The sequence below is a fragment of the Carcharodon carcharias genome, chromosome 18, assembly GCF_017639515.1.
Source record: "Carcharodon carcharias isolate sCarCar2 chromosome 18, sCarCar2.pri, whole genome shotgun sequence".
NCBI classification, from domain to species: Eukaryota; Metazoa; Chordata; class Chondrichthyes; order Lamniformes; family Lamnidae; genus Carcharodon; species Carcharodon carcharias.
Genome location: NC_054484.1, coordinates 109,788,264 through 109,815,316, shown reverse-complemented (window position 1 = coordinate 109,815,316; position 27,053 = coordinate 109,788,264). Strand labels below are relative to the sequence as shown.

The 27,053-nt window shown below is 47.4% G+C and overlaps 1 protein-coding gene across 1 annotated transcript; it reads left to right on the top strand.

The window, feature by feature from the left end:
- Positions 1-20,933: 20,933 nt before the first annotated feature.
- Positions 20,934-25,783, top strand: LOC121290500 (toll-like receptor 8). The gene is made up of 3 exons (XM_041210938.1): positions 20,934-20,990; positions 21,473-22,754; positions 22,827-25,783. Exons 1-3 carry the CDS (start codon positions 20,934-20,936, stop codon positions 24,599-24,601), a joined length of 3,114 nt encoding a protein of 1,037 aa, XP_041066872.1. The 3' UTR covers positions 24,602-25,783.
- The last annotated feature ends 1,270 nt before the right edge of the window (positions 25,784-27,053 follow it).

The window sequence follows — 27,053 nt, the reverse complement described above, 5'->3', positions numbered from 1 at the left end:
TGAGCCTTTGTTGAGCGGTGCTGGTTTTTCAGTTTGGTGTGAGCCTATGGTGAGCGGTGCTGGTTTTTCAGTTTCGGTGTGAGCCTATGGTGAGCGGTGCTGGTTTTTCAGTTTGGGCATCAGCCTATGGTGAGCGGTGCTGGTTTTTCAGTTTCTCCATCTGCGTATGGTGAGGGGTGCTGGTTTTTCAGTTTGGGCATCAGACTATTGTGAGAGTTGCTGGTTTTTCAGTTTTGGCAGCAGCCTATGGTGAGCGGTGCCGGTTTCTCAGTTTCGTTGTGAGCCTATGGCGAGCGGAGCTGATTTTCCAGTTACGGTGTGAGCCTATGATGAGCGGTGCTGGTTTTTCAGTTTCGGTGAGAGCCTATGGTGAGCGGTGCTGGTTTTTCAGTTTCGCTGGGAGCCTATGGTGAGCTGTGCTGGTTTTTCAGTTTCGGTTGGTGCCTATGGTGAGCGATGCTGGTTTTTCTGTTTGGGCATCAGCGTATGGTGAGCGGTGCTGGTTTTTCAGTTTCGGGGTGAGCCTATGGTGAGCGGACCTGGTTTCTCAGCTTCGGTGTGAGCCTATGGTGAGCAGTGCCGGTTTTTCAGTTTCGGCATCAGCCTATGGCGAGCGGTGCTGGTTTTTCAGTTTCAGTGTGAGCCTATGGTCAATGGTGCTGGTTTTTCAGTATGGGCACCAGCCTGTGGTGAGCGGTGCTGGTTTTTCAGTTTCGGTGTGAGCCTATGGTGAGCGGTGCTGGTATTTCACTTTCGGCGCCAGCCTATGATGAGCATTGCTGGTTTTTCAGTTTCGGCGCCAGCCTGTGTTGAGCGGTTCTGGTTTTTCAGTTTCGGTGTGAGCCTATGGTGAGCGGTGCTGGTTTTTCAGTTTCGGTGGAAGCCTGTGGTGAGTTGTGTTGATTTTTCATTTTCGGTGGGTGCCTATGGTGAGCGATGCTGGTTTTTTAGTTTCGGCATCAGCCTATGTTGAGCGGTGCTCGTTTTTCAGTTTGGGCACCAGCCTATGGCGAGCGGTGCTGGTTTTTCAGTTTCAGTGTGAGCCTATGGTCAATGGTGCTGGTTTTTCAGTATGGGCACCAGCCTGTGGTGAGCGGTGCTGGTTTTTCAGTTTCGGTGTGAGCCTATGGTGAGCGGTGCTGGTATTTCACTTTCGGCGCCAGCCTATGATGAGCATTGCTGGTTTTTCAGTTTCGGCGCCAGCCTGTGTTGAGCGGTTCTGGTTTTTCAGTTTCGGTGTGAGCCTATGGTGAGCGGTGCTGGTTTTTCAGTTTCGGTGGGAGCCTGTGGTGAGTTGTGTTGATTTTTCATTTTCGGTGGGTGCCTATGGTGAGCGATGCTGGTTTTTTAGTTTCGGCATCAGCCTATGTTGAGCGGTGCTCGTTTTTCAGTTTGGGCACCAGCCTATGGTGAGCGGTGCTGGTTTTTCTGTTTCGGTGTGAGCCTATTGTGAGCGGTGCTGGTTTTTCCATTTCGGCATCAGTCTATGGTGAGCGGTGCTGGTTTTTCAGTTTCGGCGTGAGACTATGGTGTGTGGTGCTGGTTTTTCAGTTTCAGTGTGAGCCTTTGTTGAGCGGTGCTGGTTTTTCAGTTTGGTGTGAGCCTATGGTGAGCGGTGCTGGTTTTTCAGTTTGGGCATCAGCCTATGGTGAGCGGTGCTGGTTTTTCAGTTTCTCCATCTGCGTATGGTGAGAGGTGCTGGTTTTTCAGTTTGGGCATCAGACTATTGTGAGAGTTGCTGGTTTTTCAGTTTTGGCAGCAGCCTATGGTGAGCGGTGCTGGTTTCTCAGTTTCGTTGTGAGCCTATGGCGAGCGGAGCTGATTTTCCAGTTACGGTGTGAGCCTATGATGAGCGGTGCTGGTTTTTCAGTTTCGGTGAGAGCCTATGGTGAGCGGTGCTGGTTTTTCAGTTTCGCTGGGAGCCTATGGTGAGCTGTGCTGGTTTTTCAGTTTCGGTGGGTGCCTATGGTGAGCGATGCTGGTTTTTCAGTTTGGGCATCAGCCTATGGTGAGCGGTGCTGGTTTTTCAGTTTCGGGGTGAGCCTATGGTGAGCGGACCTGGTTTCTCAGCTTCGGTGTGAGCCTATGGTGAGCAGTGCCGGTTTTTCAGTTTCGGCATCAGCCTATGGCGAGCGGTGCTGGTTTTTCAGTTTCAGTGTGAGCCTATGGTCAATGGTGCTGGTTTTTCAGTATGGGCACCAGCCTGTGGTGAGCGGTGCTGGTTTTTCAGTTTCGGTGTGAGCCTATGGTGAGCGGTGCTGGTATTTCACTTTCGGCGCCAGCCTATGATGAGCATTGCTGGTTTTTCAGTTTCGGCGCCAGCCTGTGTTGAGCGGTTCTGGTTTTTCAGTTTCGGTGTGAGCCTATGGTGAGCGGTGCTGGTTTTTCAGTTTCGGTGGAAGCCTGTGGTGAGTTGTGTTGATTTTTCATTTTCGGTGGGTGCCTATGGTGAGCGATGCTGATTTTTAGTTTCGGCATCAGCCTATGTTGAGCGGTGCTCGTTTTTCAGTTTGGGCACCAGCCTATGGCGAGCGGTGCTGGTTTTTCAGTTTCAGTGTGAGCCTATGGTCAATGGTGCTGGTTTTTCAGTATGGGCACCAGCCTGTGGTGAGCGGTGCTGGTTTTTCAGTTTCGGTGTGAGCCTATGGTGAGCGGTGCTGGTATTTCACTTTCGGCGCCAGCCTATGATGAGCATTGCTGGTTTTTCAGTTTCGGCGCCAGCCTGTGTTGAGCGGTTCTGGTTTTTCAGTTTCGGTGTGAGCCTATGGTGAGCGGTGCTGGTTTTTCAGTTTCGGTGGGAGCCTGTGGTGAGTTGTGTTGATTTTTCATTTTCGGTGGGTGCCTATGGTGAGCGATGCTGGTTTTTTAGTTTCGGCATCAGCCTATGTTGAGCGGTGCTCGTTTTTCAGTTTGGGCACCAGCCTATGGTGAGCGGTGCTGGTTTTTCTGTTTCGGTGTGAGCCTATTGTGAGCGGTGCTGGTTTTTCCATTTCGGCATCAGTCTATGGTGAGCGGTGCTGGTTTTTCAGTTTCGGCGTGAGACTATGGTGTGTGGTGCTGGTTTTTCAGTTTCAGTGTGAGCCTTTGTTGAGCGGTGCTGGTTTTTCAGTTTGGTGTGAGCCTATGGTGAGCGGTGCTGGTTTTTCAGTTTCGGTGTGAGCCTATGGTGAGCGGTGCTGGTTTTTCAGTTTGGGCATCAGCCTATGGTGAGCGGTGCTGGTTTTTCAGTTTCTCCATCTGCGTATGGTGAGAGGTGCTGGTTTTTCAGTTTGGGCATCAGACTATTGTGAGAGTTGCTGGTTTTTCAGTTTTGGCAGCAGCCTATGGTGAGCGGTGCTGGTTTCTCAGTTTCGTTGTGAGCCTATGGCAAGCGGAGCTGATTTTCCAGTTACGGTGTGAGCCTATGATGAGCGGTGCTGGTTTTTCAGTTTCGGTGAGAGCCTATGGTGAGCGGTGCTGGTTTTTCAGTTTCGCTGGGAGCCTATGGTGAGCTGTGCTGGTTTTTCAGTTTCGGTGGGTGCCTATGGTGAGCGATGCTGGTTTTTCAGTTTGGGCATCAGCCTATGGTGAGCGGTGCTGGTTTTTCAGTTTCGGGGTGAGCCTATGGTGAGCGGACCTGGTTTCTCAGCTTCGGTGTGAGCCTATGGTGAGCAGTGCCGGTTTTTTCAGTTTCGGCATCAGCCTATGGCGAGCGGTGCTGGTTTTTCAGTTTCAGTGTGAGCCTATGGTCAATGGTGCTGGTTTTTTCAGTATGGGCACCAGCCTGTGGTGAGCGGTGCTGGTTTTTCAGTTTCGGTGTGAGCCTATGGTGAGCGGTGCTGGTATTTCACTTTCGGCGCCAGCCTATGATGAGCATTGCTGGTTTTTCAGTTTCGGCGCCAGCCTGTGTTGAGCGGTTCTGGTTTTTCAGTTTCGGTGTGAGCCTATGGTGAGCGGTGCTGGTTTTTCAGTTTCGGTGGAAGCCTGTGGTGAGTTGTGTTGATTTTTCATTTTCGGTGGGTGCCTATGGTGAGCGATGCTGGTTTTTTAGTTTCGGCATCAGCCTATGTTGAGCGGTGCTCGTTTTTCAGTTTGGGCACCAGCCTATGGCGAGCGGTGCTGGTTTTTCAGTTTCAGTGTGAGCCTATGGTCAATGGTGCTGGTTTTTCAGTATGGGCACCAGCCTGTGGTGAGCGGTGCTGGTTTTTCAGTTTCGGTGTGAGCCTATGGTGAGCGGTGCTGGTATTTCACTTTCGGCGCCAGCCTATGATGAGCATTGCTGGTTTTTCAGTTTCGGCGCCAGCCTGTGTTGAGCGGTTCTGGTTTTTCAGTTTCGGTGTGAGCCTATGGTGAGCGGTGCTGGTTTTTCAGTTTCGGTGGGAGCCTGTGGTGAGTTGTGTTGATTTTTCATTTTCGGTGGGTGCCTATGGTGAGCGATGCTGGTTTTTTAGTTTCGGCATCAGCCTATGTTGAGCGGTGCTCGTTTTTCAGTTTGGGCACCAGCCTATGGTGAGCGGTGCTGGTTTTTCTGTTTCGGTGTGAGCCTATTGTGAGCGGTGCTGGTTTTTCCATTTCGGCATCAGTCTATGGTGAGCGGTGCTGGTTTTTCAGTTTCGGCGTGAGACTATGGTGTGTGGTGCTGGTTTTTCAGTTTCAGTGTGAGCCTTTGTTGAGCGGTGCTGGTTTTTCAGTTTGGTGTGAGCTTATGGTGAGCGGTGCTGGTTTTTCAGTTTCGGTGTGAGCCTATGGTGAGCGGTGCTGGTTTTTCAGTTTGGGCATCAGCCTATGGTGAGCGGTGCTGGTTTTTCAGTTTCTCCATCTGCGTATGGTGAGAGGTGCTGGTTTTTCAGTTTGGGCATCAGACTATTGTGAGAGTTGCTGGTTTTTCAGTTTTGGCAGCAGCCTATGGTGAGCGGTGCTGGTTTCTCAGTTTCGTTGTGAGCCTATGGCGAGCGGAGCTGATTTTCCAGTTACGGTGTGAGCCTATGATGAGCGGTGCTGGTTTTTCAGTTTCGGTGAGAGCCTATGGTGAGCGGTGCTGGTTTTTCAGTTTCGCTGGGAGCCTATGGTGAGCTGTGCTGGTTTTTCAGTTTCGGTGGGTGCCAATGGTGAGCGATGCTGGTTTTTCAGTTTGGGCATCAGCGTATGGTGAGCGGTGCTGGTTTTTCAGTTTCGGGGTGAGCCTATGGTCAGCGGACCTGGTTTCTCAGCTTCGGTGTGAGCCTATGGTGAGCAGTGCCGGTTTTTCAGTTTCGGCATCAGCCTATGGCGAGCGGTGCTGGTTTTTCAGTTTCAGTGTGAGCCTATGGTCAATGGTGCTGGTTTTTCAGTATGGGCACCAGCCTGTGGTGAGCGGTGCTGGTTTTTCAGTTTCGGTGTGAGCCTATGGTGAGCGGTGCTGGTATTTCACTTTCGGCGCCAGCCTATGATGAGCATTGCTGGTTTTTCAGTTTCGGCGCCAGCCTGTGTTGAGCGGTTCTGGTTTTTCAGTTTCGGTGTGAGCCTATGGTGAGCGGTGCTGGTTTTTCAGTTTCGGTGGGAGCCTGTGGTGAGTTGTGTTGATTTTTCATTTTCGGTGGGTGCCTATGGTGAGCGATGCTGGTTTTTTAGTTTCGGCATCAGCCTATGTTGAGCGGTGCTCGTTTTTCAGTTTGGGCACCAGCCTATGGTGAGCGGTGCTGGTTTTTCTGTTTCGGTGTGAGCCTATTGTGAGCGGTGCTGGTTTTTCCATTTCGGCATCAGTCTATGGTGAGCGGTGCTGGTTTTTCAGTTTCGGCGTGAGACTATGGTGTGTGGTGCTGGTTTTTCAGTTTCAGTGTGAGCCTTTGTTGAGCGGTGCTGGTTTTTCAGTTTGGTGTGAGCCTATGGTGAGCGGTGCTGGTTTTTCAGTTTCGGTGTGAGCCTATGGTGAGCGGTGCTGGTTTTTCAGTTTGGGCATCAGCCTATGGTGAGCGGTGCTGGTTTTTCAGTTTCTCCATCTGCGTATGGTGAGGGGTGCTGGTTTTTCAGTTTGGGCATCAGACTATTGTGAGAGTTGCTGGTTTTTCAGTTTTGGCAGCAGCCTATGGTGAGCGGTGCTGGTTTCTCAGTTTCGTTGTGAGCCTATGGCAAGCGGAGCTGATTTTCCAGTTACGGTGTGAGCCTATGATGAGCGGTGCTGGTTTTTCAGTTTCGGTGAGAGCCTATGGTGAGCGGTGCTGGTTTTTCAGTTTCGCTGGGAGCCTATGGTGAGCTGTGCTGGTTTTTCAGTTTCGGTGGGTGCCTATGGTGAGCGATGCTGGTTTTTCAGTTTGGGCATCAGCCTATGGTGAGCGGTGCTGGTTTTTCAGTTTCGGGGTGAGCCTATGGTGAGCGGACCTGGTTTCTCAGCTTCGGTGTGAGCCTATGGTGAGCAGTGCCGGTTTTTCAGTTTCGGCATCAGCCTATGGCGAGCGGTGCTGGTTTTTCAGTTTCAGTGTGAGCCTATGGTCAATGGTGCTGGTTTTTCAGTATGGGCACCAGCCTGTGGTGAGCGGTGCTGGTTTTTCAGTTTCAGTGTGAGCCTATGGTGAGCGGTGCTGGTATTTCACTTTCGGCGCCAGCCTATGATGAGCATTGCTGGTTTTTCAGTTTCGGCGCCAGCCTGTGTTGAGCGGTTCTGGTTTTTCAGTTTCGGTGTGAGCCTATGGTGAGCGGTGCTGGTTTTTCAGTTTCGGTGGAAGCCTGTGGTGAGTTGTGTTGATTTTTCATTTTCGGTGGGTGCCTATGGTGAGCGATGCTGGTTTTTTAGTTTCGGCATCAGCCTATGTTGAGCGGTGCTCGTTTTTCAGTTTGGGCACCAGCCTATGGCGAGCGGTGCTGGTTTTTCAGTTTCAGTGTGAGCCTATGGTCAATGGTGCTGGTTTTTCAGTATGGGCACCAGCCTGTGGTGAGCGGTGCTGGTTTTTCAGTTTCGGTGTGAGCCTATGGTGAGCGGTGCTGGTATTTCACTTTCGGCGCCAGCCTATGATGAGCATTGCTGGTTTTTCAGTTTCGGCGCCAGCCTGTGTTGAGCGGTTCTGGTTTTTCAGTTTCGGTGTGAGCCTATGGTGAGCGGTGCTGGTTTTTCAGTTTCGGTGGGAGCCTGTGGTGAGTTGTGTTGATTTTTCATTTTCGGTGGGTGCCTATGGTGAGCGATGCTGGTTTTTTAGTTTCGGCATCAGCCTATGTTGAGCGGTGCTCGTTTTTCAGTTTGGGCACCAGCCTATGGTGAGCGGTGCTGGTTTTTCTGTTTCGGTGTGAGCCTATTGTGAGCGGTGCTGGTTTTTCCATTTCGGCATCAGTCTATGGTGAGCGGTGCTGGTTTTTCAGTTTCGGCGTGAGACTATGGTGTGTGGTGCTGGTTTTTCAGTTTCAGTGTGAGCCTTTGTTGAGCGGTGCTGGTTTTTCAGTTTGGTGTGAGCCTATGGTGAGCGGTGCTGGTTTTTCAGTTTCGGTGTGAGCCTATGGTGAGCGGTGCTGGTTTTTCAGTTTGGGCATCAGCCTATGGTGAGCGGTGCTGGTTTTTCAGTTTCTCCATCTGCGTATGGTGAGAGGTGCTGGTTTTTCAGTTTGGGCATCAGACTATTGTGAGAGTTGCTGGTTTTTCAGTTTTGGCAGCAGCCTATGGTGAGCGGTGCTGGTTTCTCAGTTTCGTTGTGAGCCTATGGCGAGCGGAGCTGATTTTCCAGTTACGGTGTGAGCCTATGATGAGCGGTGCTGGTTTTTCAGTTTCGGTGAGAGCCTATGGTGAGCGGTGCTGGTTTTTCAGTTTCGCTGGGAGCCTATGGTGAGCTGTGCTGGTTTTTCAGTTTCGGCGGGTGCCTATGGTGAGCGATGCTGGTTTTTCAGTTTGGGCATCAGCGTATGGTGAGCGGTGCTGGTTTTTCAGTTTCGGGGTGAGCCTATGGTCAGCGGACCTGGTTTCTCAGCTTCGGTGTGAGCCTATGGTGAGCAGTGCCGGTTTTTCAGTTTCGGCATCAGCCTATGGCGAGCGGTGCTGGTTTTTCAGTTTCAGTGTGAGCCTATGGTCAATGGTGCTGGTTTTTCAGTATGGGCACCAGCCTGTGGTGAGCGGTGCTGGTTTTTCAGTTTCGGTGTGAGCCTATGGTGAGCGGTGCTGGTATTTCACTTTCGGCGCCAGCCTATGATGAGCATTGCTGGTTTTTCAGTTTCGGCGCCAGCCTGTGTTGAGCGGTTCTCTTTTTTCAGTTTCGGTGTGAGCCTATGGTGAGCGGTGCTGGTTTTTCAGTTTCGGTGGAAGCCTGTGGTGAGTTGTGTTGATTTTTCATTTTCGGTGGGTGCCTATGGTGAGCGATGCTGGTTTTTTAGTTTCGGCATCAGCCTATGTTGAGCGGTGCTCGTTTTTCAGTTTGGGCACCAGCCTATGGCGAGCGGTGCTGGTTTTTCAGTTTCAGTGTGAGCCTATGGTCAATGGTGCTGGTTTTTCAGTATGGGCACCAGCCTGTGGTGAGCGGTGCTGGTTTTTCAGTTTCGGTGTGAGCCTATGGTGAGCGGTGCTGGTATTTCACTTTCGGCGCCAGCCTATGATGAGCATTGCTGGTTTTTCAGTTTCGGCGCCAGCCTGTGTTGAGCGGTTCTGGTTTTTCAGTTTCGGTGTGAGCCTATGGTGAGCGGTGCTGGTTTTTCAGTTTCGGTGGGAGCCTGTGGTGAGTTGTGTTGATTTTTCATTTTCGGTGGGTGCCTATGGTGAGCGATGCTGGTTTTTTAGTTTCGGCATCAGCCTATGTTGAGCGGTGCTCGTTTTTCAGTTTGGGCACCAGCCTATGGTGAGCGGTGCTGGTTTTTCTGTTTCGGTGTGAGCCTATTGTGAGCGGTGCTGGTTTTTCCATTTCGGCATCAGTCTATGGTGAGCGGTGCTGGTTTTTCAGTTTCGGCGTGAGACTATGGTGTGTGGTGCTGGTTTTTCAGTTTCAGTGTGAGCCTTTGTTGAGCGGTGCTGGTTTTTCAGTTTTGGTGTGAGCCTATGGTGAGCGGTGCTGGTTTTTCAGTTTCGGTGTGAGCCTATGGTGAGCGGTGCTGGTTTTTCAGTTTGGGCATCAGACTATGGTGAGCGGTGCTGGTTTTTCAGTTTCTCCATCAGCCTATGGTGAGAGGTGCTGGTTTTTCAGTTTGGGCATCAGACTATTGTGAGAGGTTCTTGTTTTTCAGTTTTGGCGTCAGCCTATGGTGAGCGGTGCTGGTTTTTCAGTTTTGGTGTGAACCTATGGTGAGCGGTGCTGGTTTTTCAGTTTCTCCATCAGCCTATGGTGAGCGGTGCTGGTTATTCAGTTTCAGAGTGATCCTATGGCGAGTGGTGCTGGCTTTTCAGTTTCGGCATCAGCCTATGGTGAGCGGTGCTGGTTTTTCAGTTTGTGCATCAGCCTATTGCGAACGGTGATGATTTTTCAGTTTTGGCGTGAGCCTATGGTGAGCGGCGCTGGTTTTTCAGTTTCAGCGCGAACCTTAATTGAGCGGTGCTGGTTTTTCAGTTTCGGCATCAGCCTATGGTGAGCGGCGCTGGTTTTTCAGTTTCGGCATCAGCCTATGGTGAGCGGTGCTGGTTTTTCAGTTTCGGTGTGAGCCTATGGTGAGCGGAGCTGGTTTTTCAGTTTCGGTGTGAGCCTATGGTGAGCGGTGCCGGTTCTTCAGTTTCGGCATCAGCCTATGGCAAGCGGTGCTGGTTTGTCAGTTTCGATGTGAGCCTATCGTGAACAGTGCTGGTTTTTCAGTTTGGGCACCAGCCTGTGGTGAGCGGTGCTGGTTTTACAGTTTCGGTGTGAGCCTATGATGAGCTGTGCAGGTTTTTCAGTTTCAACATCAGCCTATGGTGAGCGGTGCTGGTTTTTCAGTTTCGGCGCCAGCCTATGATGAGCGGTGCTGGTTTTTCAGTTTCGGCGCCTGCCTGTGGTGAGTGGTGCTGGTTTTTCAGTTTCGGTGAGAGCCTATGTTGAGCTGTGCTGGTTTTTCAGTTTCGGTGGGTGCCTTTGGTGAGCGATGCTGGTTTTTCAGTTTGTGCATCAGCCTATGGTGAGCGGTGCTGGTTTTTCAGTTTCAGCATCGGCCTATGGTGAGCGGTGCTGGTTTTTCATTTTCGGTGTGAGCCTATGATGAGCGGTGCTGGTTGCTCAGTTTGGGCACCAGCCTATGGTGAGCGGTGCTGGTTTTGCTGTTTCGGTGTGAGCCTATGGTGTGCGGTGCTGCTTTTTCAGTTTCGGTTTGAGCCTATGGTGAGCAGTGCTGGTTTTTCAGTTTCGCTGTGAGCCTATGGTGAGCGGTGCTGGTTTTTCAGTTTTGGCATCAGTCTATGGTGAGCGGTGCTGGTTTTTCAGTTCCGTGTGAGCCTATGGTGAGCGGTGCTGGTTTTTCAGTTTGGACATCAGCCTATGGTGAGCGGTTCTGGTTTTTCAGTTTCGGCATCAGTCTATGATGAGCGGTGCTGGTTTTTCAGTTTCAGTGTGAGCCTATGGTGAGCGGTGCTGGTTTTTCAGTTTGGACATCAGCCTATGGTGAGCGGTGCTGGTTTTTCAGTTTCGCCATCAGCCTATGGTGAGCGGTGCTGGTTTTTCAGTTTGGGCAACAGCCTATGGTGAGAGGTGCTGGTTTTTCAGTTTGGGCATCAGACTATTGTGAGAGTTGCTGGTTTTTCAGTTTTGGCAGCAGCCTATGGTGAGTGGTGCCGGTTTCTCAGTTTCGTTGTGAGCCTATGGCGAGCGGAGCTGATTTTCCAGTTACGGCGTGAGCCTATGGTGAGCAGTGCTGGTTATTCAGTTTCGGCATCAGTCTATGGTGAGCGGAGCTGATTTTCCCGTTACGGCGTGAGCCTATGGTGAGCAGTGCTGGTTATTCAATTTCGGTGTGAGCCTTTGATGAGCGGTGCTGGTTGTTCACTTATGGCATCAGCCTATGGTGAGCGGTGCTGGTTTTTCAGTTTCGATGTGAGCCTATGGTGAGCAATGCTGGTTATTCAGTTTCGGTGTGAGCCTATGGTGAGCAGTGCTGGTTATTCAGTTTCGGTGTGAGCCTATGGTGAGCGGTGCTGGTTATTCAGTTTCGGTGTGAGCCTAGGTTAGCAGTGCTTTTTATTCAATTTTGGTGTGTGGCTATGGTGTGCGGTGCTGGTTTTTCAGTTTAGGCGTGAGCCTCTGATGAGCGGTGCTGGTTTTTCAGTTTCGCTGTGAGCCTATGGTGAGCGGTGCTGGTTTTTTCAGTTTCGGTGTGAGCCTATGGTGAGCGGTGCTGGTTTTCCAGTTTCGGTGTGAGCCTATGGTGAGCGGTGCTGGTTTTTTCAGTTTCGGTGTGAGCCTATGGTGAGCGGTGCTGGTTTTTCAGTTTCGGTGGGTGCCTATGGTGAGCGATGCTGGTTTTTCAGTTTGGGCATCAGCCTATGGTGAGCGGTGCTGGTTTTTCAGTTTCGGCATCAGCCTATGTTGAGCGGTGCTCGTTTTTCAGTTTGGGCACCAGCCTATGGTGAGCGGTGCTGGTTTTTCTGTTTCGGTGTGAGCCTATTGTGAGCGGTGATGGTTTTTCCATTTCGGCATCAGTCTATGGTGAGCGGTGCTGGTTTTTCAGTTTCGGTGTGAGCCTATGGTGAGCGGTGCTGGTTTTTCAGTTTGGGCATCAGCCTATGGTGAGCGGTGCTGGTTTTTCAGTTTCTCCATCTGCGTATGGTGAGAGGTGCTGGTTTTTCAGTTTGGGCATCAGACTATTGTGAGAGTTGCTGGTTTTTCAGTTTTGGCAGCAGCCTATGGTGAGCGGTGCCGGTTTCTCAGTTTCGTTGTGAGCCTATGGCGAGCGGAGCTGATTTTCTAGTTACGGTGTGAGCCTATGATGAGCGGTGCTGGTTTTTCAGTTTCGGTGAGAGCCTATGGTGAGCGGTGCTGGTTTTTCAGTTTCGGTGGTTGCCTATGGTGAGCGATGCTGGTTTTTCAGTTTGGGCATCAGCGTATGGTGAGCGGTGCTGGTTTTTCAGTTTCGGGGTGAGCCTATGGTGAGCGGACCTGGTTTCTCAGCTTCGGTGTGAGCCTATGGTGAGCAGTGCCGGTTTTTCAGTTTCGGCATCAGCCTATGGCGAGCGGTGCTGGTTTTTCAGTTTCAGTGTGAGTCTATGGTCAATGGTGCTGGTTTTTCAGTATGGGCACCAGCCTGTGGTGAGCGGTGCTGGTTTTTCAGTTTCGGTGTGAGCCTATGGTGAGCGGTGCTGGTATTTCACTTTCGGCGCCAGCCTATGATGAGCATTGCTGGTTTTTCAGTTTCGGCGCCAGCCTGTGTTGAGCGGTTCTGGTTTTTCAGTTTCGGTGTGAGCCTATGGTGAGCGGTGCTGGTTTTTCAGTTTCGGTGGAAGCCTGTGGTGAGTTGTGTTGATTTTTCATTTTCGGTGGGTGCCTATGGTGAGCGATGCTGGTTTTTTAGTTTCGGCATCAGCCTATGTTGAGCGGTGCTCGTTTTTCAGTTTGGGCACCAGCCTATGGTGAGCGGTGCTGGTTTTTCTGTTTCGGTGTGAGCCTATTGTGAGCGGTGCTGGTTTTTCCATTTCGGCATCAGTCTATGGTGAGCGGTGCTGGTTTTTCAGTTTCGGCGTGAGACTATGGTGTGTGGTGCTGGTTTTTCAGTTTCAGTGTGAGCCTTTGTTGAGCGGTGCTGGTTTTTCAGTTTTGGTGTGAGCCTATGGTGAGCGGTGCTGGTTTTTCAGTTTCGGTGTGAGCCTATGGTGAGCGGTGCTGGTTTTTCAGTTTGGGCATCAGCCTATGGTGAGCGGTGCTGGTTTTTCAGTTTCTCCATCAGCCTATGGTGAGAGGTGCTGGTTTTTCAGTTTGGGCATCAGACTATTATGAGAGGTGCTTGTTTTTCAGTTTTGGCGTCAGCCTATGGTGAGCGGTGCTGGTTTTTCAGTTTTGGTGTGAACCTATGGTGAGCGGTGCTGGTTTTTCAGTTTCTCCATCAGCCTATGGTGAGCGGTGCTGGTTATTCAGTTTCAGAGTGATCCTATGGCGAGTGGTGCTGGCTTTTCAGTTTCGGCATCAGCCTATGGTGAGCGATGCTGGTTTTTCAGTTTGTGCATCAGCCTATTGCGAACGGTGATGATTTTTCAGTTTTGGCGTGAGCCTATGGTGAGCGGCGCTGGTTTTTCAGTTTCAGCGCGAACCTTAATTGAGCGGTGCTGGTTTTTCAGTTTCGGCATCAGCCTATGGTGAGCGGCGCTGGTTTTTCAGTTTCGGCATCAGCCTATGGTGAGCGGTGCTGGTTTTTCAGTTTCGGTGTGAGCCTATGGTGAGCGGAGCTGGTTTTTCAGTTTCGGTGTGAGCCTATGGTGAGCGGTGCCGGTTCTTCAGTTTCGGCATCAGCCTATGGCAAGCGGTGCTGGTTTGTCAGTTTCGATGTGAGCCTATCGTGAACAGTGCTGGTTTTTCAGTTTGGGCACCAGCCTGTGGTGAGCGGTGCTGGTTTTTTAGTTTCGGTGTGAGCCTATGATGAGCTGTGCAGGTTTTTCAGTTTCAACATCAGCCTATGGTGAGCGGTGCTGGTTTTTCAGTTTCGGCGCCAGCCTATGATGAGCGGTGCTGGTTTTTCAGTTTCGGCGCCTGCCTGTGGTGAGTGGTGCTGGTTTTTCAGTTTCGCTGTGAGCCTATGGTGAGCGGTGCTGGTTTTTCAGTTTCGGTGAGAGCCTATGTTGAGCTGTGCTGGTTTTTCAGTTTCGGTGGGTGCCTTTGGTGAGCGATGCTGGTTTTTCAGTTTGTGCATCAGCCTATGGTGAGCGGTGCTGGTTTTTCAGTTTCAGCATCGGCCTATGGTGAGCGGTGCTGGTTTTTCATTTTCGGTGTGAGCCTATGATGAGCGGTGCTGGTTGCTCAGTTTGGGCACCAGCCTATGGTGAGCGGTGCTGGTTTTTCTGTTTCGGTGTGAGCCTATGGTGAGTGGTGTTGGTTTTTCCGTTTCAGCATCAGTCTATGGTGAGCGGTGCTTGTTTTTCAGTTTCGGTGTGAGCCTATGGTGTGCGGTGCTGGTTTTTCAGTTTCGCTGTGAGCCTATGGTGAGCGGTGCTGGTTTTTCAGTTTTGGCATCAGTCTATGGTGAGCGGTGCTGGTTTTTCAGTTCCGTGTGAGCCTATGGTGAGCGGTGCTGGTTTTTCAGTTTGGACATCAGCCTATGGTGAGCGGTTCTGGTTTTTCAGTTTCGGCATCAGTCTATGATGAACGGTGCTGGTTTTTCAGTTTCAGTGTGAGCCTATGGTGAGCGGTGCTGGTTTTTCAGTTTGGACATCAGCCTATGGTGAGCGGTGCTGGTTTTTCAGTTTCGCCATCAGCCTATGGTGAGCGGTGCTGGTTTTTCAGTTTGGGCAACAGCCTATGGTGAGAGGTGCTGGTTTTTCAGTTTGGGCATCAGACTATTGTGAGAGTTGCTGGTTTTTCAGTTTTGGCAGCAGCCTATGGTGAGTGGTGCCGGTTTCTCAGTTTCGTTGTGAGCCTATGGCGAGCGGAGCTGATTTTCCAGTTACGGCGTGAGCCTATGGTGAGCAGTGCTGGTTATTCAGTTTCGGCATCAGTCTATGGTGAGCGGAGCTGATTTTCCCGTTACGGCGTGAGCCTATGGTGAGCAGTGCTGGTTATTCAATTTCGGTGTGAGCCTATGATGAGCGGTGCTGGTTGTTCACTTATGGCATCAGCCTATGGTGAGCGGTACTGGTTTTTCAGTTTCGATGTGAGCCTATGGTGAGCAATGCTGGTTATTCAGTTTCGGTGTGAGCCTATGGTGAGCAGTGCTGGTTATTCAGTTTCGGTGTGAGCCTATGGTGAGCGGTGCTGGTTATTCAGTTTCGGTGTGAGCCTAGGTTAGCAGTGCTTTTTATTCAATTTTGGTGTGAGGCTATGGTGTGCGGTGCTGGTTTTTCAGTTTAGGCGTGAGCCTCTGATGAGCGGTGCTGGTTTTTCAGTTTTGCTGTGAGCCAATGGATGGGGGGTGCTGGTTTTTCACTTTCAGCATCAGCCTATGGTGAGCGGTGCTGGTTTTTCAGTTTCGGTGTGAGCCTATGGTGAGCGGTGCTGGTTTTTCAGTTTCGGTGTGAGCCTATGGTGAGCGGTGCTGGTTTTTCAGTTTCGGTGTGAGCCTATGGTGAGCTGTGCTGGTTTTTCAGTTTCGGTGGGTGCCTATGGTGAGCAATGCTGGTTTTTCAGTTTGGGCATCAGCCTATGGTGAGCGGTGCTGGTTTTTCAGTTTCGGCATCAGCCTATGTTGAGCGGTGCTCATTTTTCAGTTTGGGCACCAGCCTATGGTGAGCGGTGCTGGTTTTTCTGTTTCGGTGTGTGTCTATTGTGAGCGGTGCTGGTTTTTCCATTTCGGCATCAGTCTATGGTGAGCGGTGCTGGTTTTTCAGTTTCAGCGTGAGACTATGGTGTGTGGTGCTGGTTTTTCAGTTTCAGTGTGAGCCTTTGTTGAGCGGTGCTGGTTTTTCAGCTCTGGTGTGAGCCTATGGTGAGTGGTGCTGGTTTTTCAGTTTCGGTGTGAGCCTATGGTGAGCGGTGCTGGTTTTTCAGTTTGGGCATCAGCCTATGGTGAGCGGTGCTGGTTTTTCAGTTTCTCCATCAGCCTATGGTGAGAGGTGCTGGTTTTTCAGTTTGGGCATCAGACTATTGTGAGAGGTGCTTGTTTTTCAGTTTTGGCGTCAGCCTATGGTGAGCGGTGCTGGTTTTTCAGTTTTGGTGTGAACCTATGGTGAGCGGTGCTGGTTTTTCAGTTTCGGTGAGAGCTTATGTTGAGCTGCGCTGGTTTTTCAGTTTCGGTGGGTGCCTATGGTGAGCGATGCTGGTTTTTCAGTTTGGGCATCAGCCTATGGTGAGCGGTGCTGGTTTTTCAGTTTCAGCATCGGCCTATGGTGAGCGGTGCTGTTTGCTCAGTTTGGGCACCAGCCTATGGTGAGCGGTGCTGGTTTTTCTGTTTCGGTGTGAGCCTATTGTGAGCGGTGTTGGTTTTTCCGTTTCGGCATCAGTCAATGGTGAGCGGTGCTTGTTTTTCAGTTTCGGTGTGAGCCTATGGTGTGCGGTGCTGCTTTTTCAGTTTCGGTTTGAGCCTATGGTGAGCAGTGCTGGTTTTTCAGTTTCGCTGTGAGCCTATGGTGAGCGGTGCTGGATTTTCAGTTTTGGCATCAGTCTATGGTGAGCGGTGCTGGTTTTTCAGTTTCAGTGTGAGCCTATGGTGAGCAGTGCTGCTTTTTCAGTTCCATGTGAGCCTATGGTGAGCGGTGCTGGTTTTTCAGTTTGGACATCAGCCTATGGTGAGCGGTGCTGGTTTTTCAGTTTTGCCATCAGCCTATGGTGAGCGGTGCTGGTTTTTTCAGTTTGGGCAACAGCCTATGGTGAGAGGTGCTGGTTTTTCAGTTTGGGCATCAGACTATTGTGAGAGTTGCTGGTTTTTCAGTTTTGGCAGCAGCCTATGGTGAGCGGTGCTGGTTTTTCAGTTTTGGTGTGAACATATGGTGAGCGGTGCTGGTTATTCAGTTTTGGTGTGAGCCTATGATGAGCGGTGATGATTTTTCAGTTTGGTCGTGAGCCTATGGTGAGCGGTGCTGGTTTTTCAGTTTCAGTGTGAGCCTATGGTGAGCGGTGCTGGTTTTTCAGTTGCAGCGCAAACCTTCATTAAGTGGTGCTGGTTTTTCAGTTTCGGCATCAGCCTATGGTGAACAGTGCTGGTTTTTCAATTTGGGCATCAGCCAATGGTGAGCGGTGCTGGTTTTTCAGTTTCGGTGTGAGCCTCTGGTGAGTGGTGTGTGAGCATATGGTGAGCGGTTCTGGTCTTTTACTTTCGGCATCAGCCTATGGTGAGCGATGCTGGTTTTTCAGTTACGGTGTGAGCCTATTGTGAGCGTTGTCGGTCTTTTGGTTTCGGTGTGAGCCTATGGTGAGTGGTGCTGGTTTTTCAGTTTCGGTGTGAGCCTATGGTGAGCGGTGCTGGTTCTTCAGATTCGTTATGAGCCTATGCTTAGCGGTGCCGGTTTTTCAGTTTGGGCATCAGCCTATGGTGACCGGTGCTGGTTTTTCATTTTCGGCAACAACGTATGGTGGGCGGTGCTGGTTTTTCAGTTTGGGCGCCAGCCAATGGTGACCGGTGCTGGTTTTTTAGTTTCAGCATCAGCCAATGGTGAGCAGTGCTGCTTTTTCAGTTTGTGCGCCAGCCTATGGTGAGCGGTGCTGGTTTTTCAGTTTGGGCATCAGTCTATGGTGAGAGGTGCTGGTTTTTCAGTTTGGGCTTTAGCCTATGGTGAGAGGTGCTTGTTTTTCAGTTTTGTCATCAGCCTATGGTGAGCGGTGCTGGTTTTTCAGTTTGGGCATCAGCCTATGGTGAGCGGTGCTGGTTTTTCAGTTTGGGCTTTAGCCTATGGTGAGAGGTGCTTTTTTTTCAGTTTGGGCATCAGTCTATGGTGAGAGGTGCTTGTTTTTCAGTTTCGGCATCAGCCTATGGTGAGCGGTGCTGGTTTTTCAGTTTGGGCATCAGTCTATGGTGAGAGGTGCTGGTTTTTCAGTTTGGGCTTTAGCCTATGGTGAGAGGTGCTTTTTTTTCAGTTTGGGCATCAGCCTATGATGTACGGTGCTTGTTTTTCAGTTTCGGCATCAACCTATGGCGAGCAGTGCCAGTTTTTCAGTTTCGGCGTGAGCCTAAGCTTTTTTCCCCAAATGGTTAAAATTTCTCAATCTGTCTTTCTGCCATACTTGCTTTCCCTCTATCTGTCATCCCCTCCCACAACCACCGCTCCCCCCTCTCCCCCAACCCCACACACAGAATGTCGCAGCAACTGATTGGCGTGCACTCTGTGGCTTAACGTGCCCCATTGAAACTCTGAGCAATGATTTGAAAATGCCCAATTTATCAGGCTCCATCACGTCAGGATCTGCAGACTCAGCCTGTCCCTGTCTATTTTCTCATATGTGACAGAGCTGGGTCATGCTGAGAGACAGCACCATCCCCTGTGTGGTCAGAAATATCCATGCACACCTGATGATCAATATGTCAGCAGATACAACAGGCAGGATATCACCACCCCCCCCCCCCACCCCCGCTCTCCCCTGTTGGGGGTGAAGTTGAAGTGTGGGCGCGCAGAGGTGCACTTCCAATCAGTGCCCCCAATCGGGGATGTGCTGCCATTTTACATGGGCGGGCCAATTAAGGAAGAGCTATCTGCTCCCTGTGCGGGCAGGGGGTATTTCCTAAACCTGAGAGTGCACTGTTCTGCGCATGCGCACGAAAAAGCACACTCACCTCCATGAGGCTAAGTGCCTGTGAGGTCAAGTATGTTTTTCCCTCTTGTTGGTTCCCTCACCACCTGCTGCAGACCCAGTCTAGCAGCTATATCCTTTAGGACTCAGCCAGCTCGGTCAGTGGTGGTGCTACTGAGCCACTCTTGGTGATGGACATTGATGCCCCCCACCCTGTAGCCTGACAATTCAGGGCAGATAATAAGATTTCACTCGAAACATCCCTGGAGTTGCAATAAGCCCTGTGGCAGCTGTGTTGTTGCTTTGCAGGGTTAAGCAGAAAGACACAACATGCTTTGAGCTAAATATGGCTCCACTTCCTTGCTTCTTGCCTATAGAAAGAAAAGAGGAACCAGTATTACAATGATTTGTTCCTGATAAGGTCATGATTTGTAGAATTCAGCTGAATAAGTGTTATGACTATTTTTTAATGCGTGGTTCATTAGCAATGTATGAGTGAATTTTTTTTTTTATTCACTCACAGGATGTGGGCTTCGCTGGCTGGGCCAGCATTTATTGCCCATCCCTGGTTGCCCTTGAGAAGTTGGTGGTGAGCTGCCTTCTTGAACTGCTGCAATCCATGTGGTGTAGGGACACACACACAGTGCTGTTAGGGAGGGAGTTCCAGGATTTTGACCCAGCGACAGTGAAGGAACGGTGATATATTTCCAAGTCAGGATGGTAAGTGACTTGCAATGGAACTTCCAGTTGGTGGTTTTCCCATGAGCCAACTGCCCTTGTCTTTCTAGATGGTAGTGGTCACAGGTTTAGAAGGTGCTGTCTAAGGAGCCTTGATGAATTCCTGCAGTGCATCTTGTAGATGGTACACACACTGCTGCTACTGTGTGTCGGTGGTGGAGGGAGTGACCATTTGTGGATGTGGTGCCAATCAAGCGGGCTGCTTTGTCCTGGATGATGTCAAGCTTCTTGAGTGTTGTGGGAGCTGCACTCATCCAGGCAAGTAGGGAGTATTCCACCACACTCCGAACTTGTGCCTTGTAGATGGTGGACAGGCTTTGGGGAGTCAGGAGGTGAGTTACTCATCGCAGGATTCCTAGCCTTGACCTGGTCTTGTAGCCACAGTATTTACATGGCTAGTCCAGTTCACTTTCTGGTCAATGGTAACCCCAGGATGTTGATGCCATTGAACGTCAATGGGCGATGGTTAGATTCTCTCTTGTTGGAGATGGTCATTGCCTGGCACTTGTGTGACATGAATATTACTTGCCACTTGTCAGGCCAAGCCTGGATATTGTCCAGGTCTTGCTGCATTTGGACATGGACTGCTTCAGTATCTGAGGAGTCGTGAATGGTGCTGAACATTGTGCAATCATCAGCGAACATCCCCACTTCTGACCTTAGGATGGAAGGAAGGTCATTGATGAAACAGCTGAAGATGGTTGGGCCGAAGACACTATCCCGAGGAACTCCTGCAGTGATGTCCTGGAACTGAGATGACTGACCTCCAACAACCACAACCACCTTCCTTGGTGCTCGGTAGGACTCCAACCAGTGGAGAGTTTTCCCTGTGATTCCCATTGACTCCAGTTTTACTAGGACCCTTGATGCCACACTTGGTCAAATGCTGCCTTAATATCAAGGGCAGTCACTATCACCTCACCTCAGGAGTTCAGCTCTTTTGTCTATGTTTGAACCAAGGCTGTAATAACATCAGGAGCTGAGTGGCCCTGGTGGAACCCAAACTGTGCGTCAGTGAGCAGTTTATTGTTAAACAAGTGCCGCTTGATAACACTGTTGATGACCCCTTCCATTACTTTACTGATAATCGAGAGTAGACTGATGGGGCAGTAATTGGCCGGGTTGGATTTGTCCTGCTTTTTGTGTACAAGACATACCTGGGCAATTCTCCACATAGCCGGATAGATGCCAGTGTTGTAGCTGTACTGGAACACTGTACTGGAACATTTAAGAAGAAATATTTGGATGTGCACTTGCGATGCCATGGCATACAAGGATATAGGCCTAGTGCTGGAAAATGGGATTAAAATAGTTAGGTTCTTGTTTGACCAGTGCAGACTTGATGGGCCGAAAGGCCTTTTTCTGTGCCGTAGACGTCTATGGCCTTATAACTTTATTACAGCTTGACCAGGGATCTGGCAAGTTCTGGAGCACAAGTACTATTGCCGGAATATTTTCAAGACCCATAGCCTTTGTAGTATCCAGTGCCTTCAGCCATTTCTTGATATCACATGGAGTGAATTGAATTGGCTGAAGACTGGCATCTGTGATGCTGGGCACCTCCGGAGGAGACCGAGATGGATCATCCACTTGGCACATCTGGCTGAAGATTGTAGCAAATTCTTCAGCCTTATCTTTTGCACTGATATGCTGGGCTCCCCCATTATTGAGGATAGGGATATTTGTGGAGCTTCCTCCTCAAGTGAGTTGTTTGATTGTCCACCACCATTCACGACTGGATGTGACAGGCTGCAGAGCTTAGATCTGATCTGTTGTTTGTGGGATCACTTAGCTCTGTCTTTCACTTGCTGCTTATGCTGTTTTGCATGCAAGTAGTCCTGTGTTTATAGCTTCACCAGGCTGACATCTCATTTTTAGGTATGCCTGGTGCTGCTCCTGTGATGCCCTCCTGCACTCTTCATTGAGCCAGGGTTGATCCTGGTGCAGTGATGGCATGAGAACCCACCATACCCAAGGTTCAGTAAATAAATTTATGATTTCATCTATAGATGAGACATGATTTTCAGCATTAATGGTTTTGACTTATTAATAGCTCTTGGATATTACTTCCAGGTAATCATTAGTAGCGGCTTTCCACCTTTTGTTAAATAGCTTGCTATGCTGGCAAAACAAATATGGAAAATATAGGTAGACAATGTGGAGAGAATTTTTAATAAGGTATCATTAATTAATGTTTTACTGATGTGTATTCATGGCTATCCTCATTTGAAATATGCAAGTGAATTAGTTTCTGTGAAATATGAAGTACCAATGTGCACTGTGAAATCATTATTTGGTGACAAATTCATTAACTTTAAAATATATAAATTAATATTAAAATGATGCAGTGATACATTGGAATACCTATATATGGAAAAAGCACAGTAAGCTTTCTGAAGCCAGGTATTTCTCTTTAATGAAGCTCTACATCTAGAATTTCTGTGCAATGAAATCACAAGGAGAGGACATTTTAATCAAAAATTATTGTATTTAAATATAGTAAGTGATTAAATAACACCAAGTTCCCTTTTCAATTGATGTGAATTTTTTTTTAGGCAAAAGGAACATCAGCGTCAGCAGCGAATTTACTGTTCTTCCTCTTTCTGCTCGACTTTGTTGCAAAACTGCTCACAACCAGCTGGATTCCCAGAAGCCTCCCATGCGATGTGAGTGTACAGAACAATGGCTCCTCTATCAAATTAGACTGTGGATACCATCGCCTTCACAGCATCCCAGTAAATATTCCTTCGAATACAACCAGCTTAAATCTAGCAAATAATCAGATCACAAACATTTCCAATTACTCCTTCTCCAAGTTACAAAACCTAATCAAAGTAGATTTGAGTTGGAATGTTTTGCCTGGGAAGAACATGATTATTGCAGAAGACAGCTTCTCCTCCCTGATAAAACTACAAGAATTATACCTGAATGAAAACCATCTCTGCCAAATTCCTAAGAAGCTGCCATTGAGTTTGCAGTTGCTCAGCTTTAATGGTAATAAGATTCTTAATATAACAAAAGAGAATCTACCAAACCTGTCAAACTTAGAAACACTTCTCTTGTCACAAAACTGTTACCATCAGAACCCCTGCAACGTGTCCAACCATATAAATGATGGGGCATTTTCAAGTGGCAGAAAACTGAAGATTCTCACACTTGGTTCAAATAATTTAACTTCTGTTCCTCGAAATCTGCCGGAATCTTTAAGTTCATTATGTCTCATTGGAAATAGAATTCAAACTATTAACCAAGACGATTTTCATCATCTGATTGATTTGGAATTCCTTGACCTAACTGGAAACTGCCCCAGATGTTTCAATGCTCCTTACCCATGTGAACCCTGCCCTGGAGACAGCTCCATTCACATACATCCTTACGCTTTCCAAAAGCTTGCAAAATTACAGGTATTAAATCTTTCCCGCAACAGCCTCCATAAAATACAAAGCAGCTGGTTTCAGAACTGTACCAGCTTGAAGGTTCTGCAACTTGAGCTTAATTTCTTGACTGATGAAATTGCTACTGGAGACTTTTTAAACTACTTACCCAGGCTAGAAGAACTTGACTTGTCGTTCAACTATAAGATAACAGCTTATTCAAAAGAGATCAACCTTTCAAGAAACTTTTCCAAATTAGTCTCCTTGAGAAAATTACGTATCGAAGGTTATGTTTTCAAGGAACTCAATTCACAAGATCTAAAGCCATTGTACAGACTTTGCAATCTTACTATTCTCAACCTCGCTACAAACTTCATTAAACAAGTAAACTTAACGATCTTTAAACAAATTACTTCGCTAAAGTTAATAAATCTATCAGAGAATAGGATATCACCTCCATCAGGTGATGGAGATCTTATTTATAGTTCAATATATGAAGGGAAACATCTTCCTTATATAAAATCTAGTTTAAAAGATTCATATTTCCTATCCGGAAATAGCAATCTGGCATATGAATCCCTTAATGATGATGGTGACGCTATCCTAGGACAAAATGTGGACTTGTCTTGTCGTTCTTATGGTAAGACATTGGATTTGAGTTTGAACAATATTTTCTTCATCAGCCCAAAGCAGTTTAAAGACATTGAGGACATCAAGTGCCTGAATTTGTCATCAAATGCCATTGGGCAAGCTTTAAATGGTACTGAGTTTGCATCTTTGCCCAATTTGAAATATTTAGATCTTTCTTTTAATCAACTCGATCCAGCTTATGATAATGCTTTTAAAGAACTGTGGCAACTCGAAGTGTTGGATTTAAGTTACAACCAGCACTATTTTATTGTTGAGGGTGTCACACATAAAATGGGTTTTATTGAAAACCTTAAGTATTTAAAAGTGTTAAACTTAAGCTACAATGGCATCTTCACATTGACAGAGTCAGGATTGAACAGTGACTCCCTGAAAGTTTTGAAATTCCAAGGAAATCGCCTGGATTTTTTATGGAATAGGAAGGATTGTAGATATATAAGCTTGTTTAAAAATCTAACTAATTTAACATATCTGGATTTATCTTACAATAAACTTCGACATATTCCACATGATATTTATGAAAATTTACCATCTAATTTGTCATATTTGTCTTTGAGCAATAACTATTTAAACATGGTTGATTGGGATAAACTACAGTTATTGAAGAATCTACTAACCTTAGATCTGAGTTACAATAAATTAACCATTGCCCCTGATAGACTATATAATAGCACCAAGTCCCTCCAAAAACTTTTATTGAGAAGAAATAGCATTTCTCAAATTCCTATAAGCTTCTTCACATCAGCAAACAGAATAAAATATCTTGATTTAAGCTATAACAAAATTACGACATTAAACCAGACAGTTTTTCCAGCAAGTGAATCACTTTCCCTAGAAGTACTAGTTTTAAAAGGGAATCCTTTTTATTGCACTTGTGAACTTGGACCATTTATTGCATGGATTAATACTTGTGACCTGGACATTCCTCAATTGGCTACCGACGTTACCTGTGAATCACCTGAAGATCATCGAGGACAGAGCATTATTCTCCTTGACCAGCACACATGTACAATGGATGACATTGCAGCTTCATTAAGTTTGACTTCTGCCATCATCATTTTTTGCACTATTTTTATAGCAATGGCCCATCATTTGTTTTACTGGGATGTGTGGTTCTTATACAGGTTTTGCATTTCTAGGTTGAAAGGATATCAGTATCACACTCTTAAAGTGCAGAGCTCTTCCTATGATGCATTTATTGCTTATGACACTTCAAATCTGGCTGTAACAGACTGGGTTGTCAATGAACTATTAGCTCATTTGGAAGATAAAGGTGAAAGGCAATTTTGCCTCTGTTTGGAAGAGAGAGACTGGGAGTTAGGAATGGCTGTTGTCGACAATCTTTCTCAAAGTATACATAAGAGCAAAAAGACTGTGTTTGTGCTTACAAGGAGTTATGTCAAGAGAGGAACTTTCAAAACAGCCTTTCATATGGCTCACCAAAGACTCCTGGATGAAAATGAAGATGTAATTGTGCTGATCCTGTTGGAGCCTGTTTTAATAAACTCAAAGTATCTGAAATTAAGGAAGAGGTTATGTAGCAGCTCTGTATTACATTGGCCTAAAAACCCAAATTCTGAAGGTTTCTTCTGGCAATGCTTAAGAAATACAATAGCCACGAACAATCAATCAAGATACAACACAGTTGTGGAGTTCACTTAATTCTAATTGAACCGCTTTTCACTTTTATCCACATAATGTACAATCTCTAATCAGGCAGGCTGTAAACTCCAATTTATTTGCTTAGTTATCCATCCTCAGGTCTGGCTTGGCCATCCAAAGCTCAACCATAGTTTCTTTCCAAAACCACCTTAGCACTAAGGTCAACCTGGAGAGCAAGACCGAGTCTCAATTTCTCATCTCTGATCTTGATAATAAGCTGTCAAATTGTTTTCTCTGGCTATCTCCTTCAGTTCTGCCTTCACCACTGTGAGGGCCTCGTGAATTTCTTTCTGCATGTTCAAAATTAGGACATTCCTCTCTCAGCTCTGCCCAAATCACTTCTCCACTTGATGACTCACTACTGCTTATTGCACAGTTTCACTCCCAGCTGCCCTCCCACCACCTCAAAACTTATTTTGTCCTTTAAACCTACCACCTAACCCCTCAATGTCGCCCATTGAAATTCTTGAACAATAAAAACTTCTCCTTTTCAGTACCATGATTGTAACACCAGCGACCTGATTCTTTTGTCCAGCTTCATCCTCATATCCTTCAAAATGGCAGCCATGACCTTCCCTCTTCAAATCACACTGCAACCTTTCCAATCTTCCCTTTCTTTCTAAAGTCCTGAAGTCTTTCTAAAGCACTGTCATTTTACAATTGCAATCTCACCTCTCCTACTAAACCCCATTATATGCCCACCAAACAGGCTTCTGCCTTACTCACAGCACTGAGACAGCACGGGCCGAAGTCAGCAATGAACTCTTGTGTGACGACAATTCCTGTCTCTTCTTACCTTGCTTAATCTCCCTACGCCATCCATTCCACCTTCATCAAACTCCCCTCCACTTCTCTTCTAGTTCAATTTGTGCTTGTTGCCTCATTGACACTATTTCATCTCAGGCGGCTTCTTCTCACATGCCCATGTTGTCATCTGTGACATCCTTGTTACCCTCCTCGTTATTATCTACATGCAAATTCTTAAAGACATCATTTGGAAGAACGGAATCAGTTCCCACATGTCTGCCAGTGATGCTTGTTGTTCCCCATCTACCCTTTCCATCAACCCATCAATGGCATTTTTCCATTTAACTACTTATCCTGCATAAAATTCTAGGTGAGCCATATTTTCCACCAGTTTAAAGTCAGCTAAAGTGATCATAACGTGATCATGTTTGGCATCTAGAGCAGCTTTTAGTGTTGATTCTCTCAGTTACCATTACAGGCTGAGACCCAGTGTATAGCGTTTTCTCCTGGACGCCACACTCAATTTCCTTTCCCACATCCAATTGTCATTAAGATTGCTTTCTTTCATGTCCTACAACTCATCCATTTCTGACCCTGCCTCTCTCTGCCAGTCAGCAAAATCCAAAATCTACCTCTATCACCATAAGGCAGGGTTTCTATAATATCTTTTTGTTGTTTTCCTGCCTTCACTATCTATACATATGAGCATCCCTAGCTCATATCCCCATCCTTCAATAGCTATTTATAAAGGAAACAATATCACTAACAATGTAATGGTGTCACAACCAAGTAAAAGGTGTTTTCTTAAAGTGACTCGTGACCTAAGAATTTGTGAGTTTGTATGTAGCCCCTTTTTAATCTTTGAATGGGTCAAATTAAAACTAAGCCAGCAGACAAGCTTTAGTTTTAAACCAGAGGGTAGTTTATTACAAAACTACTGTTGAAAATTACTTACGTAAAAAGTGATAAAGCTATTAACTAAAATACAGTTACAAAGTTTAAAAGAACATAAAGATAAAAGAATGCATAAAGATGAGATTTCAATCTCTGTGAAATATTGTTGAGGGCCCTTTTCTTGAATTCCTTCTTTCCAAAGTGAAGGGGTTGAAACTTGAGGTTCAGTTTACCAGCTGCGATGGCTTTTGCAGTTGACTATTTGGAGGTTTGCCTTTTCAGGTGGATTCAGCAAGTCAGCAGATTTTTGGTAGAGCGAGAAGGTTTCCTATTTCCCACTAATTCTATGATTATGGCACTTGCAGATTTCCTGGACTCTTTTGATAGAATATCAGTTGATTTCTTAATACTTTCCTTTTTCCTTTTCTTGGCCAAGAACCCTCTCTGATGTTGCTTCTCAGAGTTCTTCCTGGTGTTTCTGCTCACAAAATGACTGTTCTCCAACAGACTTTATACAGTTTCAAAACTTATAAATGTCTGCTATGTTAATTTTGATGAAGCATTGTTCCACCAGGCAAAAGAGTTAATTATTTTGAGATCCTTTGAAGTCCCTTCCTGTCTCCTGTTCCCTCAAAAGTAAAAGGGTTTTTCACACCTTTTAGAATTCAATGGACACCCTGGAAGGGTCTTTGCATTTTCTATGACTCTTCATAGCCAGTTTTAGAGCTATGAGTCTGGTGAGGTTTGAATAAATATAGTTAGGTGCCATGTTGTCTGTCCATTCTGCCGTTTTGAAAAAGGCTGTTTTTAA

Excerpts from the sequence above, each read along its gene's own strand:
- LOC121290500 (XM_041210938.1), top strand. The coding sequence starts at position 20,934 with ATGATTTTCAGCATTAATGGTTTTGACTTATTAATAGCTCTTGGATAT. Across the intron at positions 20,991-21,472 it reads CTCTTGGATATTACTTCCAG|GCAAAAGGAACATCAGCGTC; the intron begins GTAATCATTAGT and ends ATTTTTTTTTAG. Across the intron at positions 22,755-22,826 it reads TAGGATATCACCTCCATCAG|ATTCATATTTCCTATCCGGA; the intron begins GTGATGGAGATC and ends CTAGTTTAAAAG.